This window comes from Neophocaena asiaeorientalis, unplaced genomic scaffold (assembly GCF_003031525.2).
Source record: "Neophocaena asiaeorientalis asiaeorientalis breed wild unplaced genomic scaffold, Neophocaena_asiaeorientalis_V1.1 scaffold182, whole genome shotgun sequence".
Classification (NCBI taxonomy): domain Eukaryota; kingdom Metazoa; phylum Chordata; class Mammalia; order Artiodactyla; family Phocoenidae; genus Neophocaena; species Neophocaena asiaeorientalis.
Window position 1 is genome coordinate 6,166,147 of NW_020174648.1, and position 20,519 is coordinate 6,186,665.

The 20,519-nt window shown below is 35.6% G+C and overlaps 1 protein-coding gene across 4 annotated transcripts in view; it reads right to left on the minus strand.

Annotated features, from left to right (window-relative positions):
• The window catches only part of RABGAP1L (RAB GTPase activating protein 1 like), a 668,427-nt gene that overhangs the window by 460,182 nt on the left and 187,726 nt on the right, over window positions 1-20,519 (minus strand). For all 4 annotated transcript variants that reach the window (XR_003005040.1, XR_003005039.1, XM_024758766.1 and 1 more), the window contains exon 13: window positions 18,289-18,439. Coding sequence is in view for 2 of the 4 variants with exons in the window: in XM_024758766.1 (XP_024614534.1) it covers window positions 18,289-18,439 (151 nt within the window). In the remaining 2 variants the exon portion in view is untranslated. The remainder of the gene's footprint in view (window positions 1-18,288; window positions 18,440-20,519) is intronic.

Sequence of the window (20,519 nt, forward strand, 5' to 3'; positions counted from 1 at the left end):
ATAATGACAGCAGAGAGAAAACATGGATCTTCAGGAATGAATGAAGAACACTGAAAATAGTAATAAATATCTGGATTTTGTTCTTTATCCTAAATGCATCAATGAAAGTTTTTTAAAAAGCATTTTCTGGCCATAATATGGAAAACAGACTGTAGGGAAGGGGGCGGGGTATGAAAAAATGGAATTGGGAAGAGAATTGAGAAAGTTACTGTTGTCATCTTGGAAAAAGATGTACCTAGGGCTCTAGCAATAGCAAAGATGGAGAAAGCCCATGTTTGAATCCTAACTATGCTCTTTCCAAATATACTGGGCTACACTTCGACAGGAAAAAAAGTACAAAGTCTTTTCTCAGTTTGAGATACTGGCAAAAGATAAAGCTTAGCTTAAGCTTCATTCTGTTCTGGAAGGGTCCCAGAAATATGTTCACATTATTATGTGCTTTGGTAAAATTTGCAAAGAAAAAAAAGATTATTTTCCTTAAAAAGCTTCCCCTGCCCCCCGCAAAAATTATATATGCTTCAGGCCCAAAATCTGAATCCACATTGGCTACTCAGACAAAACTAAGTAGCATAAAAGGGAGAGATGAAAGGTATATTAGAAATGAAAATTAAAAGCTAGTTTATAAATCCTCTTGGGTATTTAGCATAATATCAAACATGTCTTGAATGACAAGTATCATTTAAAAAGCACTCCCACAAATTAAATTACTAACATTCAACCTAATGGTCTCTAAATCAATAATCTAGATTAATACGTAGTATGTTCAAGATTCATACAATTATATCTATGTCAGTGATCAAATATGTCATGAAGAATATCTAAACTCATTTTCTTCCTGGGAGTGATTTCTAAAAGGTAATATAAATAAAGAGGCTTTGGGGGTTAATGCATTTTATATGCATCACTTCAATTCCACAGCAAAGGCAGTGGCCGAGTTTCCCCAGAGGGCTGTTTGTCACAGTATTTTTCTGGCTACATATGCGCCCATTTCCAAAAAGAAAAAAAAGCCCTCCAATAACCTTAAACTCTGTGTTAAGCTACTATCTCCAAGACAGAACATTTCAAATTAATGTGGTTGGCTCTTTCACTAAAGGACTCTTCTCCAGTATAACCCAACAGAAGGAATGGGAAACAGGACTTATCTTCCTGGGAAGTAAAATGTATTAAGGTTTTAAATGTGATGGGTCGAGTAGTACAGGAATGCAGATTAATGGAAGTAAAATTTAATTCTTGTTCTTTAGGCTCAAGTGGAAAACCTAAAAGGCTCCACACATTTTGAGAATTAAAGAAGAAGCCTGAATCAAGAAAGTAGGGGCTTCCCTGGTGGCTCAGTGGTTGAGATTCTGCCTGCTAGTGCAGGGGACACGGGTTCGAGCCCTGGTCTGGGAAGATACCACATGCCGCGGAGCAACTAGCCCCGTGAGCCACAACTACTGAGCCTGCGCGTCTGGAGCCTGTGCTCCACAACAAGAGAGGCCACTATAGTGAGATGCCCGCACACTGCGATGAAGAGTGGCCCCCTCTCACCGCAACTAGAGAAAGCCCTCACACAGAAACGAAGACCCAACACAGCCATAAATAAATAAAATAAATACATAAATAAATACATAAATAAATAAATAAAAGTAGACAGCCAAAACCCAGGAGAGAAAAATTGTTCAGAAGAATCTACTTCTCTGATTCTCTGACTTTCATTCTTTCTTTTGCATCAAGTAAAAGCCAAATATCACATGATTTGTTTGTTACATAAAGCATAAATTAACGAAAAAACCTTAAACCTTATAAGGCAACTATATTTAATCCATTTTATATTTATTTACATAGTATTCTTTTGATAAGGAACTACTGTATAACTATTTTACTTTTTAAACTATATTGTCTCATCTGTCCATCTGTAAACTCTCTATTATCCACGATTATAAAAAAAATTTAACTATTTTACAGTGAATAGTAAACTATGTTATGACTTTTTAGCATTTTTATCTTTCTTAACTAAAATAAGCCAGGAGTAATTACACCCATTCACTGAGCTAATAATCATTCAAAAAATACTTCAGAAACATTTTAGAGTTTAAGGTCTAGGACCCAGACCTTTGCTACTCAAAGTGTGGTTCATGGACTAGCAGTAGCATTGGCATCACCTGATGGGTTGTTAGAAATGAGAATCGCAATCCCCATCCCAGACCTATTGAATCAGAATCTGCGTTTTAACAAGATCCACAGTATTCTGAATGCCCATTAAATGCAGAGGTCTGTCCTAGATAATGTTTCTGGCAAGAAGAAAAAAAGGCGACAGTGAACTTAGAACTGAATGCAAACAAACCAAAAACAGATTCTCAAGAACTGACTCAGTGTTTAATGATTAAATCAAAACTTGCAGAGGGATATGGAATCAGCATCTTAGACTGTATTCTAAGTTTATACTCTACATAGGATCAAAGTGACGTAATGCTGGCATTTAGTATTACGGACATATTTTCATGAGACTAAACACTCTTTAAAGACTCTTTGGAGTGCCCCTGAAGCATTATACGATTCTTAAATAACCTTTAAAATTACCACGATAAGATGTGGGTTTCTCTTGTTTTTCAAGGATGCTTCACTGCTGCAGGCATTGTTAAAGAACATCTCTATCTCTAGAATAAAAAGACATAGTTATGATTTAACTGTAACCATTCTCTCAAAGTATTAATATGTCACCAGAGGACCCTATATTCAAGAATTGTCAGTGACTTAAGACACCAACAAATTTGGTACAAACTGGACAGAATTTAATACCAAGAGAATCTCTCTTATACGGTAATAAAATCATTCTATGCAGAGTTCCACAAACAATATAAGTGGAAATAATATCTACTACCTTGCTAAATCTGAATATGACCTGTTACCTAAGAAAATTAAGTGACTTGAGTGCCTAATTTGGAACAGTTCAGCATCATTTTGGGGTAAGGCACAGTTTTCATCCACTGCCATGTGTACACCTTGGAGGGGAGGTATCAACATTGGTGAGCAGCCCAGATAACAAACAAAACAAGTTCTACACATGTGCTGTCATGCCTCAGCAGTCAAAAGGCCAGCTCTAGAAAGCCAGCAAGTTGCTTCTTAGTGTTTAGTCTCAGGAGGTAGTATTTATTAATGAAAAGTTTAAAAGCCTGCAGTTTTATCACAATATATAGAAGAAATATTCTCTATGACCGTATGCTCCAAGCAATGTTCAGTGAAAAACATTAAAAAGAGAGTTAGAAACCACAGATAAATTAAGTCCAGTTTTTATTTCTACTTCTGACACACATTTGACCTTGGGCTGAATATTTAAACCTTTAGACTTCTGCATTAACTTGTAATACTATTACTTGAAATCAATCTATTCCATAGATAAGTCACAAAGATTAATAAATGTTTCTAAATCATTTCTTAAAATTAATGTATTTAATAAACATATGAGAATACTTCAAATAAGGTGAACATTTGAGTAACTGAGTTATTCAAATTAACACAAATCCATACACCTAAAGTTCAAAGAAAACCCGAAACAAAAATAAGACCCAATATAAAACCTGAATAAAAGCTATGGCTCCTGGCTTTAATACTGTTCTTGTTCAAGACACTGTCTTGCTCCCATTAGACCCATCACATATAATATAGGTTAGTGGCATTTCGGGGTTAATAACTTTTCTTCCTTTGTTTAAACAAACTACAAGTCTAATAGAAATTCATCTACCTTTAAAAAGCAATTGCTCCTTCTCTCATAAGACTATGTTTGCCCTGGCTAAGCATGCCATGAGGTTTGTAAATATTAGATTGTGTTGTACCAGCAATCATTTGTACAAGATTGACCACCTTGAACTACAACTGATTTGAAATAATGGCACAGAATAAATTGATCCCCAAAAGGCCACAATTCAAATCAGCTTCATGTGCTCTGACTCTACCATGTGCCAACGGTTGGGAATGGGAGGGTGGTAAGGATACACGGAAGGGTAAGTTACAATTCCCGCCCTTGCTGAGGGTAGCTTTCCAGCTCTTACCTCCCTAATTTTTCCAACTACCTGCCCATTTTAGAAATTAATAAACCTCTGTGTATTAGGACAAATATCAAAAGATTGGAAGTAAAATTAACAGAACAACACCAGGAAAAATTATAAAGTTCTTTTTAGTAGTTCATAATCAATTACCATTTGGTAAATTAAGAAATACCTGATATGCTGGATATAATAATCATCATACAAACATAAATAGGCCTGGGAAACAAGACATATAATACATACATAAAGCACACAACCTTGAGAAGTAACTTCTCTTATACAGTAATTCTCTAAGATGACTTCAGGTAAGCCAAATAGACTGTTAAGCTAACAGAAATGCCATTGTGATTTAAACAGGTAAATTCACTAATCGTTGTTAGATATTTATGTTTATTTTGATCTTGTATGTCATATATATGTTTGTTTGTATTTATATGTATCTACATACAAACCCAAATGTTACCTACTAATATTCTTTCTATATAGCATGGCTTGTTCCAGGATTTAAAAAACATGATAAGATTACAAGTTAAAAAGCCTTGCAGATCAACCAAAATATTCTAACTCAAGTATTATTGCTACTATGTAAATTTACATCTGAAAACAAGTCCATTAAATATCAAAGTTTATTACTACAAAATAATCTGCTAGAAATCCCTAAATTACCCCTTTCACCTGGGACGTAAGCAGTTAACGAATGTTGCTAGAAGCTAGAGAGCAAGTAGCTAAGTCTACAGTTTCTTTCTGTAAAATAGCCTGAGAAGGCAGCTGATGAGCAGTTTCCTTTTTAATTAGAGTCATTTCCTGATTAATTAGTCTCAGAACACTTAATGCAAGACTACACTGTGCCATTGGGACGAACAACAATTCTCCTTGTGGTACAACCAGGTGTCACCTTTTCTCTAGGATCAAGCTCAATCTAATTTCTGTTCCAAGGGGAAAGGATCTTTTCTCAGAAAGAGTGAGCTGGAAAACCATAGCTCAACGTGGAGAGGTATGTCATCAGCCCCAACAGGAAAAAAGAACATGTAGATTATCTAGGGGAATTCCTTTACATCCTTAATTTAAGATTCTGTTATAGTTTTATTTATTTATTTTTTTTCTGGTATAGTTTTATTTATTTAGAAAATCTTGATTTTAAATAGTATGTAATAAAGATCAATTTCCCTTTTGACTGCATGATCAAGCCTATAGGACTGAATGAGACAAATTTTGTAAGCATACCCAAATTATCTTTGCATATACCTGAGCTTTGCAAAGATGTAAAGACCTGAGCTCCCTAGAAAGTAAAGTAAGAGAGCCTCAGAGACTTTGATTAAATAATCTGTATGAAAAGACAGAACCTTACTTAGAGTACCTAAGTACCAACTAGACAGATGGATAGAAAAATTAAGATAAGCATTCAATTAAAAATTACCATTATACTTTTTCAAACAAGAACTGAAGCTTTAAAGAGTTTAATGGAATTGCTCCTTTTCACATCGTCTTTGCAGGTATCAAGGTTAAAGCTTCATGATGCCGTCTTCAAAAAATTAGTCATCTATTAAAAGATTAAGTAGCTTTTATAAACATGTCAGAGATCATCCTCTTAAAGGGTAGAAGTGATTGAATTATTCTGACAGTAATAACAAGTAAAGCTCTCTCTTGTAGAAGAAAGTGTGCATACCCATAATATTCCAATTCAGATATTAAAAAGTTTTGAGAAACTTTTACCTAGTCTATTCATCCTTCATTAGGAATAAAAATGTTTGTATATAAAATAATTAAAGTCTATTGTGTGCTTAATAGAAGTATAACTGATAAAATAAATTGTGACACTGGAAAAAGTAAAGATTTAACACAGAGAAAAAAAGGAATCAAATGAGAATCATAATAAGGTGTTATGGTATAACTATTCTTTTAAAATTGCAACATGTTGAATTAATTACAACACTTAGCTTGAAACACTCTATGGAATGAATATATTAATTCCAAAATTAATGGAATTTTTTGGAACCAAAAGCCAGTTTATAAAATAAAGCTTTAAAGTCTGAAAAAATTTTGCAGCCATCAATAGTATCCCCAACATGGTATTTTTACCTAGTATCTTTTGAAGAAGCTCAAGAAATTTCACAAAGAAACTGAATTTTTCTAAGGCCTACAATAACCTTAAATTTATTCATTGATTCTTTTGGTTTTTTTCCATTTGTTTATTCTTTTTCTATTTGATGGAAAAAGGAAGTAGGAACTAGGATGAGTTTGCAATAGGAGACATTCTCCATGTCATATTTTGGGGTCTTTGTGTGTGTATATTAACAATTACATATTAACTCCATAAGCTCGAAAGAAGTAATTATTTATCTTATAACAAAAAAGAATAAATTAAAAAGACAACTTTTCAAGGACTAGTCTTGTGTCTGGTCTCTAAGAGCTACTCATTAAATGTGATGAAAAAAGTGAGACTTCAATTAATCATCTCTGGTCTATAACTTGAAATGGTCTATTAAAAAAAAACATGCATAAATTCTAATCAAATTCTTCACCACAATGCCATAGCCATTAACCCCTAGTTTTTCTATTCCAATCATGGAGCACTGACCTATAGAATTTAATTCACACAGTCATTCAACAAATATTTATTAAGGACTAATGCCAGGCTCTGGGGATACAAAGTACAACAAAATGACAGTTTCTCTACTCTATGATGACACAGTCTACTGTCTTGTTAGTTTAAAAATCAACAAAAAGCCATGTGAGTAAAAAGCAGCCTAATCTGAGAAATTCACAGGGAACATGAAACCCAGCAAATATAAAACAACAAATAATAAAAAATCACTTTTCAGAGCTACATTATGACAATTAAGAAATGGAGGCAGGTAAAAAAAACAATGAAAGTTATGATGGAGAAACAAAGAAATATAAACTATAAAGAGACACAAAAAGAGAGAGGGAAGATACTGAGAAATTCATGAAGTAATCAAGCAGGAAGCTGCAAATAGAACTGTCACCAAAATACAAGCAGAAACATGTGATACGTTGGGGAGGGAGTTTTGGTGCCTGCCTCACAGGTATCTGCTGTCTCTTCCTTTTTTAACCTTGGCACTAATTAATGGTAAACATATCTAAACATAAATTTGAATGGAAAAGTAAATCAAAGTCAAAGCAAAACCCTGGAGAAAACTCATCACACTACGTTACCCAATAAAATATAAATATGCTCTAGAAATATGTGCAGATAAGTCCATAAAGTTACCATGAAACTGGGATCCAGGAATCACATTATAATCTCAGGCTCTTGAAAATTGTGAGATTTAAGAAAAATATCCATGTTTTCCTCTTATCCTTAATTCTATAGCTATAAATATAGCTTTTATGCCACTGATCCATGCTCAGCAATAGCCCAGTCTTCCCTCAAAACAGTGTACCCCTACTCTAATTCATTACAAAATCATCTTTTCCTTAATTAACCTCAAAACTATGCATTATATTTAAAGAATAAAAAAAAACACTTACCACTAGAAGCAGAACATTATCACTTAAATACATGAAAACAATTAAGAATATATTTTTTAATTTTTAGAGAAACGTATCAATGCTGGCGGGAAAACTCTGAGTTCTCAGATTCACATATATAATCATAGTTTTTACACATGTAGGTATCAATATTGATATGATAGAAAATGAAAGACCTCAGGTAATGAGAACAAAGAAAATTTAATAAAAACTATGCGGTGAAAAAAATAATAAGCAAAGGTATAATTATGTAGTAAGAAACCATCGCCCTTATTATGCAAGAAAAGAGGAAATAAAAGGTACATTTTCTTAAAGAATCTCAATAATTCTTAGTTTCCTTTAATAAAGACCCTCTACTATGTACATGCTCAAGTCATTTACATTACAACACAGTGAGTATTCTTTAGTATCCTTGCCCCCTTTATTTTTTTGGTTAATAAATTTTAAAGAACTATGAACTTTCTGGAGAAATTTTTAAATTTTATGGCTACATCAGTAACATACCAGTACAAGAGTCTGTGATTTTTATAATACCAATGGTACAGACTCAGCAGGAGTAACCCCATTCTATCAAAAAGCTCATTTCCTACAACTAGACAAGGTGATGACAGAGAACAGAGCAGCTATGTGATTAAGCAATGCCCTGCCTCTCAACAAAACTAGTGTTGAGTGTTATTTGACTAACATACAGCATTGAATTAAAAAAAAAAAAAACACGTAAAGAAAAAGCAAATATCTACCTGGCTAAATGATGTACAAAGTTTAATTTAGTTGTGGAAACTTAAATTTTAAAAATACATAACTGATGCCATAATTAGACTTTTCAATTAAATATTCACTAAATGTTATTTGACCATAAGAAAAATACCAATTTAAACATTTCCTCTTGAGACTGTCCAGTATTTATAACTATAGTACGTTCCACTAAAATAGGGTAAAAATTTTTCTTTAGCTACATGTTTTATTAAAAGCCATCTGCTACAATAATGCACTGGAGAACAGAGAGAAGACAGGCTTTACTCTGAGCGGTACCAATAATCTGACAAGAATAAACACAGTGAAGCTTCATCTGTCTATACAATGCTCAAGAAAGCAGAGAACTTGCAGAATCTTAAAACAGGCCACTCTTATCATTGTTTTTTATTTATATTCCAAAAAAGATTTTTGGCAGCAACTACCAAAGTAATACTTGCAACTTTGCCCTTTTTACTCTCTGATAGAGGTTTAAACACATGCTCTCTGTACTTTATCAAACTAGACTTTGTCTTTGCAAGTTTATACTGTTTTGTATTTAGCCAATGGATGGTACTTTTCAGTTCATTGATTTTAAAAATTAATATGCATTACCATACTAGCACAGTACCTGGCACACAATAGGTACTCAAACATTTATTAAATAGATACTGTAAAATTACTTGTTAAAATTCTATTATGTCGACGCTAGGTAATCAACTAAATATATCATTTTAATATATTTCCTGAGGTTTTTCACTTCACATGTTTATTATAACAAGAATAAACTTGTATTATGTTCTTCCCATTTTACCAGGGGACAAGCACTGACCCATAAATAGTGGATGTGGTTGGCCAACTGAGGTGGAAGTGAGGGAAGAAAGGAGCACATTGAATTCACTTCCTAAGGCTTCCAGGATAATCCAAGCTAAGTCACGAAATGGCAGCTGAATCATTACATAAGCCACTCCTATACTGTACTCCCTCTCCTATCTTGCTCAGACATATTTAATTCCCACCTCAAACATTAACTTCCCCATGAAGTCTTCCCTGACTTACCCAAGCAGAGCTGTCACTGCCTCTTTTGTATTCCACACACTTGATTAAGATACCTGTTAAAACCTGTATCATCATATATTTGATCTATCCGTGTACTGGCCTGGCTTTCCCTAGGCCATGCTCCTCAAGGTTGAGAGCCCGTTTTGTCTACATAGGCCTAGAAACTACACAGAGCCTGTCCCATAAAAGATGCTCAATAAAGAGTTACTAAATGAGTGAATTAATAAGTGAATGAGATTGATATCTGCCTTGCAGTCTTGATTAGATCATACAGGCATCAGGAGTGATTTTTTAGAGAATATCATTTGACTTTATGATATACTTGAATATGCATAATCACTGAAATAATAATTCACATAATCATTACAAAGTCAAGCCTAAAGATGCAAACATTCCAAGATATTCACTAGTCAGAAAAAAAAAAGCAGAAAAAGACAAATCTGACTTTTCATACTTCTAAAAAGATCACTTCTCAGTTCTATCAGCTATTGTTCACATCATATGCTCTCATGAAAATTATGTGACTAGAAGTTGTCAAACACATATTAAAGTAGAAATATACACTGATACCAATATCCATTATTACTAATATCATGCACTCATATCTTGAATACTTACTATGTACCAAGCACTTTATCATTTAATTCCCACAACAATCACAGTAGGTACTATTATTATCCCTGCTTTACAAATGATGTAACTGAGGCTTAGAAAGTTGGGATAACTTCTCAAGATCACAAGTTAATACATGGGAGGTATAAGACTCAAATCCAGGTCAATCTAACACTAGAACTTAAATCCTTTAAAAAGAAAATGTATGTGTGTGTGCACATATATACATATACTTCTTGAAGAGAAGATTCATTTGGAAAAAAACAAATTCAAGTGAGAGAAGGAAATGAGTTATGATGGTATTTCTGAAAGCTTATCAATTAAAAGCTTGTTTTGATTTTAACAAAGTATAAAGTATGAATGCTATCAATTAGGTCACTTCTACAAAAAAGCATAGAATTATAGTCTAGTATTTCCTATGCTATATAAGCAGTATCAGCAGACTTGATAAACTATAGCACACATGCCATGTTAATTAAAATTACACATACAGCTCTGTAAAGCTACATAAAATTCAGGTTTCCCTAAAACACACACAATCTTCCCTATGTCAAGTGGCTCATACTGTGTGAAAATGTGATCATTACTCAGTGGCTCCTAAAGCCAGCAATTAAGATTTAATCCTAAGTTTAGAAGCTTTAAATTCTGTTTGTTTCTATAAGGGGCAGCAAGGTCACAATCCTTCCATCGTCCTTTCAGATCACCTCAATATTATGAAGAATGCTAATTTAATAGAAATAACAAGAAATCTCAATGATAAGCAATAAAGAACTTACACTTTCAGAAATATGCGGTACAAGTCTGCCACTGATTCATCAACGTGTTGGTGCCCTCAGCCTCTGGCAGAAATCATGTAGCAGCAGACAGTGGTTGAAGCTGCCAAGTCCACTTTAGGACAGATGGTGTGAAGACCCACTTTAAAAGGGACGGCTTGAAGTTAGGTGATTTCAACTTTTCTATTACTAATTCTAGAAAGTACTGTTTAGAACGTTTCCATCATTTAAAAGGTTTACATGTTTCTTGATATAAACAGAATAATCCCTCAAGTAAATTATAAATTTCATTTCCATACAATGAATAGCAAAAGTAGAGAAAAGGGATAGTACTGATTTTATTTCTTTAAACTTTTATTACCCTTAAGGATTAAATGATGGGGAAAATACAGAGAAAGTTTTCCCTTCCAAAGGATCTTTAAAAGACAAAATGTAAGAATGCCCTCTTTCATTTCTATTTTAGAGTTTTCTACTTTGTGGATTCAAATACTGACTCTGCTATTTAGTAACTGTGTATCTCAAACTCTCTGAACCTCCTATCTCACTGATGGTAAAAATGGGAGTTATATCACTGAAGCTGTCAGGTTTACATGGAAAGGGCATATGAAAGCAATAGACATAATGACCATCACACACTCCACTACTTCTCTCAGCAAGTGTTTTCTAGCATCTGCTAGAGGGCAGTCCTAGCATTGAGTGGTAAGATCACAGTGGTGAGCAAAATCCACACACAATCCTTGCTGACTTAGAGTTTATGGTGTAGAGTGTCCCCGTGGGTCATATTGAACTTCCCACAGCCTCTGACCATGGCAGGACCTTTCACAACTCTGTGTCTTTGGGAATGGCATTGCCTCAGACTAAACATACCCTCCTGTTCTTTGCTCCTGGGCAGAGTTGGCTGCTCCAGTCTCTGTGCTCCCTTATCACCTTGTTCATATCTCTGTCACAGCACTTAACCATGTCATCACCATTTCTCTGCTTTCTGGACTGCCTCCTACACTGGACTGTACGTTCCTACAAGGTAGGATATCAGTGTTACTTTTAACACAGAAGACACCTTAATGTTTAATAAGTGAAAGAACGAATTAGTGGCACAAGTACATAACAGAGTGTTACACATATCTTGTTTTTCTTCTTTCTCTTTATTTCTCAGATGGGTATTCTGAAACCTGCACAGACATCAAGAACCCATAGTAATCTCCATATTTCCTAAAGTTCTTTTCTGTGCCACTCATTTAACATTGAAGCATATACTGCTTTATAATTTTCCCCATCCCCTATCACTAATGAGTGCTTACCATATATTAGGCATGCTCTGAGTGCTTTACATGAATTATCTTATTCAATCCTCACAACAATTCTGTACGATATGTATTATGAAGCCCATTTTACACATGAGGGAATTGAGACTAAGGATAATTAAGGGACTTGCCCAAGGTCACAAGCTACTAACCAGCAGAGCTTGAAATCTGAACCCACAGTCTCCCTCCAGAGTAAGCACCAACATTTCCTCCCAAAGTGGAGCTGCAGCCTTCACCAAGGCAAGTTGTGCCTAAAAGCTCCTTGATGCTGCCAGCGGGATCAACATAATTTCTCCATTATTTAGATGGATCAGCTCTTTTGGCTGGTCCTGCTTGGTACTCAGCTCCAGATTAAGATTACCAGTTAGCCTGCAGCTCCTGTCCTGCTTCATCTTAAATCTAGTCTAGAGTGTTTCATCCTTTTTAAACCTTTGGTCCCTAGAGTCTTTTCCTATCGGTCAAAAAGATTTGCAAAGTTTTATTTTCCATAGATTACACTACAAAAACAACAAGGCCAGAGAGAGTGACTGTTCCACACTGTAACCCCAGCCCTCTTCCCTGTTCAGTATTACTCTCTAGTCTTGACCTAAGATCCAGGGTGGCTCAATCTACATGCCCCACTGGCCATTGCAAAACTCTCTATGCCAGTAATTCTGAGTGGCTCCTACCTACTCCCTGGCAAAAACAACATAGGCTAGCACACCAGGACCTGCTGCTCAAATTAACCCATTGCTGTGCTCTCCCCAACTAGATGATAAAATTCCTGGGAAAAGACACTGTGCTTCACACTTTACCAGCTTTATCCACAACACAATGTAAGGCTTACAATTTAGGGGAAGAAAATAGAAAAGAATAAATGACTATATGAACAAGTCAACAAATGACCTTGGGTCCCTCGTGAGAGGGACAAAAACAAATTTTACTGCTCATCCAGTACATGCCAGGCCCTATACCAGACACAGGTATCCACAAAGAGTAAAACAGTTGTGGTCCTTGCTCCCGGGGAGTTTAGAGCCTACTGGTGAAGTAGACCTTAAACAACTAAAAGCACACTGTGACAGCTCCCTCCCCTGAGGCAATGGTCGATATGCTAATATAATGGAGTCACAAAATCAAATATATTTGAGGGCTGGTCAGGTATTACAACGTATGAAGAACAGAGAGTAAGTAATAAAGAGTAGTATGTCTATGGCAAAACAGAAAGTACAAGCTTGAGCCAGAAATGTATATTATTCTTTAATGTATTGTACTGATGATTACACAAAGCATATGATAGGCTGGATCCAGCCTGCTATATGCCATCTAACCTGAAAAGGATGCTTCAGAATGTGATTTGTTTTTTCAAATTGTGGACTAGTGCAATATACCATAGGATTTAAAGATAAACAGACTACTTTCTCATAGAAGCCAAATCTTAGTAGGTTTTCTATAAATACTTCATATTCCTTCTTCCCTATATAATCTGATGTCTTTGGGAGGTCTTCAGCAAGTTTATATGCTCAAGCTGAACCATTTTATTAACTGACCTTGAAATCTTGCCATTCTCTTAATAAGAGAGGAAAAATTAACTGGACCAAAAGAAAATATTACCAGCTTTGGACCAGAAAGTGCCAAATATGCAGGCACTTCTTACTGAAAATCCTCTGGGTGTTTATGTTCTTTCTCCTGAGCAGCTCCTAAGCTCATATGCATTCACCACCAAAGTGCGTTCTTAATGCTCTTGGCTACAAGCACTTGCTGTCTTATTTCTACCCGTAAGCAGAGAGAAAGAACAATATTATTTTTTAAATACTGACATTATTCATCTTATTTTTATTACATTTGGCTATGAAGCCAGGAAGACAATGAAATTAAATATACCACTGTACTTTCTCTCACAGAAATGTTATGACTTGAGAGCCTGAATAAAGGCACCAGATCAGAGCCACACATTTCTACACTGTTTGTAAGAAAATGTTTTTGATAAACTGCACTGTTAATGATAGAAATAACATAAAAATTTTATGTGGTCATTGACTTATAAAGCAAAGTTGGAAATATTTATTATAGTATCTTAAATTGTACATTATTAGTCAATCTCAAGTGGCGATTAGTAAACATTTGCTGTCCTAAAATAAATAAACTACTAGGCTTACATGCTTTTCATAATAAATTATTGCACAACAGATCTCAACTTCTGTCTCTACTAACAAGGCAGCTGCGGCAGAGAAAGGTAACTGTCTACCTAGTATCTATTCTCTTTCTTCCTTATTAATAAACTCGTATTTCAGTGGATGAAGAGGAGCAGCAATGTACCACCTTAAAAAAATATTTCCCAGATTTCTATGGAGATAGCCATGTAACAGAATCCTGATCAAGGAGATTATGTGGAAGCTGCTGTTTGGGGCTTAAGGAAAAAATCTTTAAAAGAGTGACAGACCTGGTTCTGTCAAAAAGAGATACGCCAAAAAGAAGTCTAGGCTCTTGGAAGGTTCAGGCTCATGGAAGGTCCAGGCTCATGGGACATAACTTCTAAAAGCCTGGAATTTCTCAAATGACAGGGACATCTTTGTTATTCATGGTGGGCTCCTCCAACCACATCTGACAGTTTATGCTTACATTTTGGGTGACTCATGGAAGGGCCCTAGAAAATTTATGCTAATAAGAGGACTAAGCATGGGAGCTGGCCAACACAGAAAGACCAGCCATGTAATTAAAGGATGGGGCTGTTGAGCCAGGTGATATCGATCCAGTCTCAGGGAACAAGAGAAGGCTAAAGACTGAGTTCAACCAAGTGGGCGATGATCCAATCAATCATATATACATATGATGAAACCCCAGTAAAAACTCTGGACACCAAAGCTTGTTGAAATGCCTGGGATGGTGACAGGTACTATTACAGATTGATGCTGGGAAGGTAATATATCCCTGAGGACAATGCAAGCTTCCTGTTTGGAACCCTCTCAGTCCCCGATTCTGCCCAATGTATTTCTTCCTTTGGCTGGTTCTGATTTATATCTGATTTGCATCCTTTTGCTATTAAAAAAAAAAAGAACTGTAATTGTAAGTATAACACTTTGCTACATGCCTGAGTAAGTCTATGGGGACCCCCAAATTTGTAGCCAACTGGTAGGAAGTGAGAATGGTTCTGGGGACCCCCAAACTTGCAGCTGGTGTCAGAATCTTGGGCAGACTTGTCAGTCTGGAAGACTGTTCCCTTAGCCTCAAGTCTGGCTGCCTTTGTCTTTTCTCTTCTCTTTTCTGGACACAACACTTGATGTAGAGCAGCCATCTTGTGACAACACGGTGGCAACCATATGCCAGGTATATCAGACAGGGTTCAGTCAGGGACACAGAACCCACTCTAAGTATTTCAAAAAGGATTTAATGCAAGGACTTAGGCACTTACACACTGGAAGACCAAAAGACTGGGGACATCACTGCTAGCTTTCAGGTTTGCCACCACAACTATAGTCCAAAGAATCAGGAGGTTGCTATTGCTACTCAGGATAGGAAACTGCAGGAAAAAGGAACTACAGAATGAAGGCATGTGATTCAGAATGGAACGCCCAAAGCAGATGCAAAATCTCACAACTGGCAAGGCCCAGGCATCTGCCCACCACTGCCAGAGGAAAATAATGTGGCTTTTTTTCCTCCCTCCAGTCTTCACAGGCAGAAAGTAAATCACAGCCAGAACCCCACAGTGAAAGCAGTCCAGGAATATTTTATTCAATGAAAACATTTATGTCATTCTGTCTCTTGATCTTAAACTTTTTCCTAAAAATTGTATATTCAAAACTACCATGTTGCTTGGTATATATGGCAAAGCTTTTATCACATATATGAACATATGTATTGTCAGGAGTTTATAAATAATATTTGGGAGACTATTTTCATTTTTCTTCCAAATTCTGAAATCTTAAAAGGTATGAATTAACAAAGCCTCTTAATGGAGGAAGGAATATGACAGTTGCTGCTATGCCATGAGCAGCCACTAAAGGTATACAGCTTAATTATGTGCAAAAGTGATTTGACGCCAAGAGTTAATGGTCTCTGGACACTTTTGCTCAGATATCCTCATCAATAAAAATGTCTGAGCATAAACTTCCAATATATGTATATTTATTATTTATTTTTATTATTCACAAGTGCTACTGTACTAATATAAATACTATAGAAATGTAGAGAAAAATTAAAAAATGAAAAACATTTGCTTAAATAAAATACTACAAAAATACTATTCAATATTGAACATGGGCCATTTAAAATTTTTTTATTTTGTGTAATTTTTCTATTGAGATAAACTTCACATGACATAAAATTCACCATTTTAAAGTGTACAGTTCAGTGGTTTTTAGTATATTCACAATGTTGCGCAACCATCACCTCTAATTCCAGAATATTTCCATCACCCCCAAAAGTAACCCCACACCTGTTAGCAGTCACTCCCAATTCCTCCCTTCCCCATCCCCTGGCAAACATTAGTCTACTTTCTGTCTCTCTATATTTGTCTATTCCAAACATCTCATATAAATAGAATCATACAATATGACTCCTCATCTTCTGATATGTTTGTTTAGCAGTTTATGAAATGACAACTTGAAAACTTTCCAAAATCAGTATTTTGGTTCATGGTTTTAATTGTGATCATATCTGGAAAATAAGAACAAAGAGCAATAGATCCAAGCAGAGGCACATCATCCCTTTCAGTCCTACCCATCAACCATTTTGTTGAAATCTGGCTAGGAGAGTACTCATTTTCTCAAAGTATTCTTACAAATAAACCAGAAGGTGTTGTATTTTCATATTTTTAACAATCAGTCTCAAGTTCTCTTCAACCATTTTCACAAGTTTTAAACATACCTGAAATTTCTGATTCCAGATTTTAAAGTAAGAAAATGGTGAGAGTTTTGTAATAACACAGGCATGTAGTTTTCAGTCACAAAATCACATAGTAATGTTTAAATTGCTAAATGTTTCAGACATCCTTCTCTATAACATGAATTTATTTCCCAAAGTAGTTGCTTTGTCATCCATTATCATAACATTAATTTTTGCTTGAAGGACAGATTAGTGTGTTTTTTTAAAATATCTTGATATGTAACATCCTGTGACAGCAGACTTTATGAACCACCCATCTATCCTATGAAGATTTAAAACTAGATAACCTGTAAATCCACTTAATCTAACACAAGCAAACTGCAAGAAAACTGAGTATTCTAAAAGTGAATATATGAGCGTGAGCACCACTGTTATTCCATTCCAAGGTGTGCAAATCCCTTCTTCCCCCAGGTCACTCCTGAACTACACAGGACAAGTGGCCATCAGACCCAAGGACCTAGCATGGCACAACAAATATTAGTATAGCTGAATAACATTTTGCATTTGTAACTTAAAAAATGCAAATGGAACTTTAGACATCTCTGCCCCCAACATCAATGGATCATCTTGCACATTCCACTATAGTAAATACTAATCATAAAAAATGGTATGAAGGTTTCTTCTTTTAAAAAAATGAATGAATTTAGCAGTGACTGAATATACTAGGCACTCAGAAAATATTTGTGAAAGGGAGGGCGGCAAAGAGGTAAGGAAGGGAAGAAGAAATCAGAGGGGCTAAAGAATTTTAAAAGTTGATACAGCCTGAGGAATAAAGTCTTACTTATCAAAAAAATTATTTATGAATAGAGATTTTCTATAAAACAAACAAAATATTACCATTATGTTAAAATCCATGATTTATTAGAGTAATTAAGAAATTAGGAGATAAGACCTAAGAAGAGAGCCTAGGATTGAGGATTACCTTTACCTGTGCTCTAAAATCAATTTTTGGGGCATAAGCAAAGGAATTTACATTGGAACCAGAGGCTCCTGACAGGATAAGGATATGGGCAAGTATCCACATCATTTAAGTGTCAGGTTACATAAGCATAGGAGGCCGTATAATTTCATTTTAAGTTAATTTGACTTTAAAATTATACTAGAGTACAGTTATACTGTGTACAACTGTACATAAATCTCATACAGTAAGAAAGGTTAATTGAGAGTACTTGAAATATAAGTATGTTCCAACTTAGTAAACAGTTATAAAGTTACTTGAACAGAAAAACGAAAGCCAAGGCATTAAGTGTTCATAGATCACTACAGTGCATTGTTTATCACTGTCCAACAAGTGTTTAGAACAAAAGGCAACTATTCACTGAACAACAATAGAGTTTTTAAAGAAGTTCAAAGCATTTATGACTTACTGGAGCTATGAAAACAGGATTTACTTCATATACTGTTGCATGAGAATAATATGAAAAGATCTCCTACCTTTGTGATAAGAAGTCGGTACCTATCCAGCATTGCCTGGTTGTCATGGCAGCCTGCTAATAATTGCCATACCTCTGCCCTCAATGCTTCAGGAACACCACTCTTCACCAGAGTAGATAGCCCTTTTGGTCGCACACCAAGATTATTGTGCCTGAGAAAACAAGAAAATAAACCATTCATACTCCCTTCACCACTGCTGACCTGCTGTTGTTATGAAAAGTATATTGATGAGTTTATATAAAAGTGCAAGACTGGATCAGGAGAAAAATGGCAGGGAGGGGCATGAAATAATAATAGTAGTGTTTAAGTTTAGTAATGTCTTCAACTTTTTTTCTTGATTCCATCTTCTTTATTAGTGAACCATGTTATTCCACCCACAAGGAAAGTTCTTTCTTCTCCTCATTTACTTTTTAATCATCCTATGAACCTACTCATAATAATGAATGTGTTAACTATATATTTCTAGGCAGCATTCCAAGGCATAAAAAGAGCCATTTGAATCCCCTGAGATGAACGTATGACAAGTTGGCTAATGACGTGTGTATGGTAAGTGTTGGGGGCAAGGGATGCTGAAAGTAGATCAGGGGCCTATCACACCTTGACTATATACCTCTACATCCTGACCCAAAGTGCTTCCTAAAGCAAGAACCTAGACCTTTCCTCCAAAACATATACAACCTATCCAGCTTCCCAGCAACATACACTTATCAGCCCTACCCATTTCCAAGGGTGTTTAGAATTGGAACAATGAAAAATACATCGTCATGAAGTCAATGATCACATAGTAGGTATGCTACTATGATAATCTGCCCAACTGAACAAGAAACAGAACTGTAGTTCCCAGTCTATGCCTAGCTTGAACCTGGAGCTATGTTCTATGCCTTTTTGTTCAGACTTTATCTCTACTTTGCTGCTCACCTTTGATCTCTTAGAGCTGATCCTAGTGTAATCATCTGGACTCCAAACCTTAATGATGTACTCTGGTTTGGTCTAACATCTCAGGTTCCGGTTTCAAGTTTTAAGCCTGAAAAGTCATAGAAACCATATGTCTATTTTCTAAAATTGGCCTCCCATCTACTTTACCTCCTTCTCTATCTTTTTTTTTTTTTTTTTGCGGTACACGGGCCTCTCACTGTTGTGGCCTCTCCCGTTGTGGAGCACAGGCTCCGGACGCGCAGGCTCAGCGGCCATGGCTCATGGGCCCAGCCGCTCCGCGGCATGTGGGTTCTTCCCGGACCGGGGCACGAACCCGCGTCCCCTGCATCGGCAGGCAGACTCTCAACCACTGCGCCACCAGGGAAGCCCCCCTCCTTCTCTATCTTTACACACTCTTCCAGCTCCAGGCCAGACCTCAGTTTTGGCATGCCCTTCATCTGAAAATATGTTCCATGCTTTCCCCATCCTCTCATAGTCCAGCTATCTTGGAAAAACTGTAATAAGTTCCATAACTCGAAAGTTCAAGTAAACTCATCTCATTAATATCTTTAATAAACCATCAAATGTATGACCATTCTGCTTTCGTTCAGCCTCATAAAGGAAAACGTTTATATTGTTGAGTTAGGGAACCTAAGCTGATAATACTGACAGGCTTGAAGCAAAACAAAGTAGAAAGAGGTAGAGCTTACATGATTTAACATGCTACGACACCATTAACATAATTATGCTGCTAAGTGAAAAAAGCAGGTTTCAAAATAGTATATATGGTATTATTTAAAATACACATTCTCTCTCTCACACTCTCTGCCTAACACATACTATTTTGAAACCTGCTTTTGACACGCACAGGGAAAGAATATGGAAGAATAAACTCCAAAATATCTATGTAATGGAATTGAGAGAAAGTACTCCTTTTATTTTCCTATACTGTTTGAAATATTTACAACGGTCTTGAATGTTTTTATAATAATACACCAAAAAACCCATTTCAGGTCTTTAAATTTCTCTCATGGACTTCAATTAAAATATAAATTTAGTTAATTTGGAAAAACACCATAGCTAAATATGTTCCATAAAATATGTCAAGTAGATAGAGTATTAATTATTCTTGAGAAGACTTATACCTGAGTAAACTGTATGACACATGGATTTCCTTCCTACTGCCTCTTCTTCACTATCCAACTGAATTTAAGATTAGCAAAAGAATACTGCACCACAAGAGAGCCAGGATCAGTCATAAAAGGATCTTTTTTGTAATTTATTATTTGATTCTGATTACACTTTTGAATAGGAAA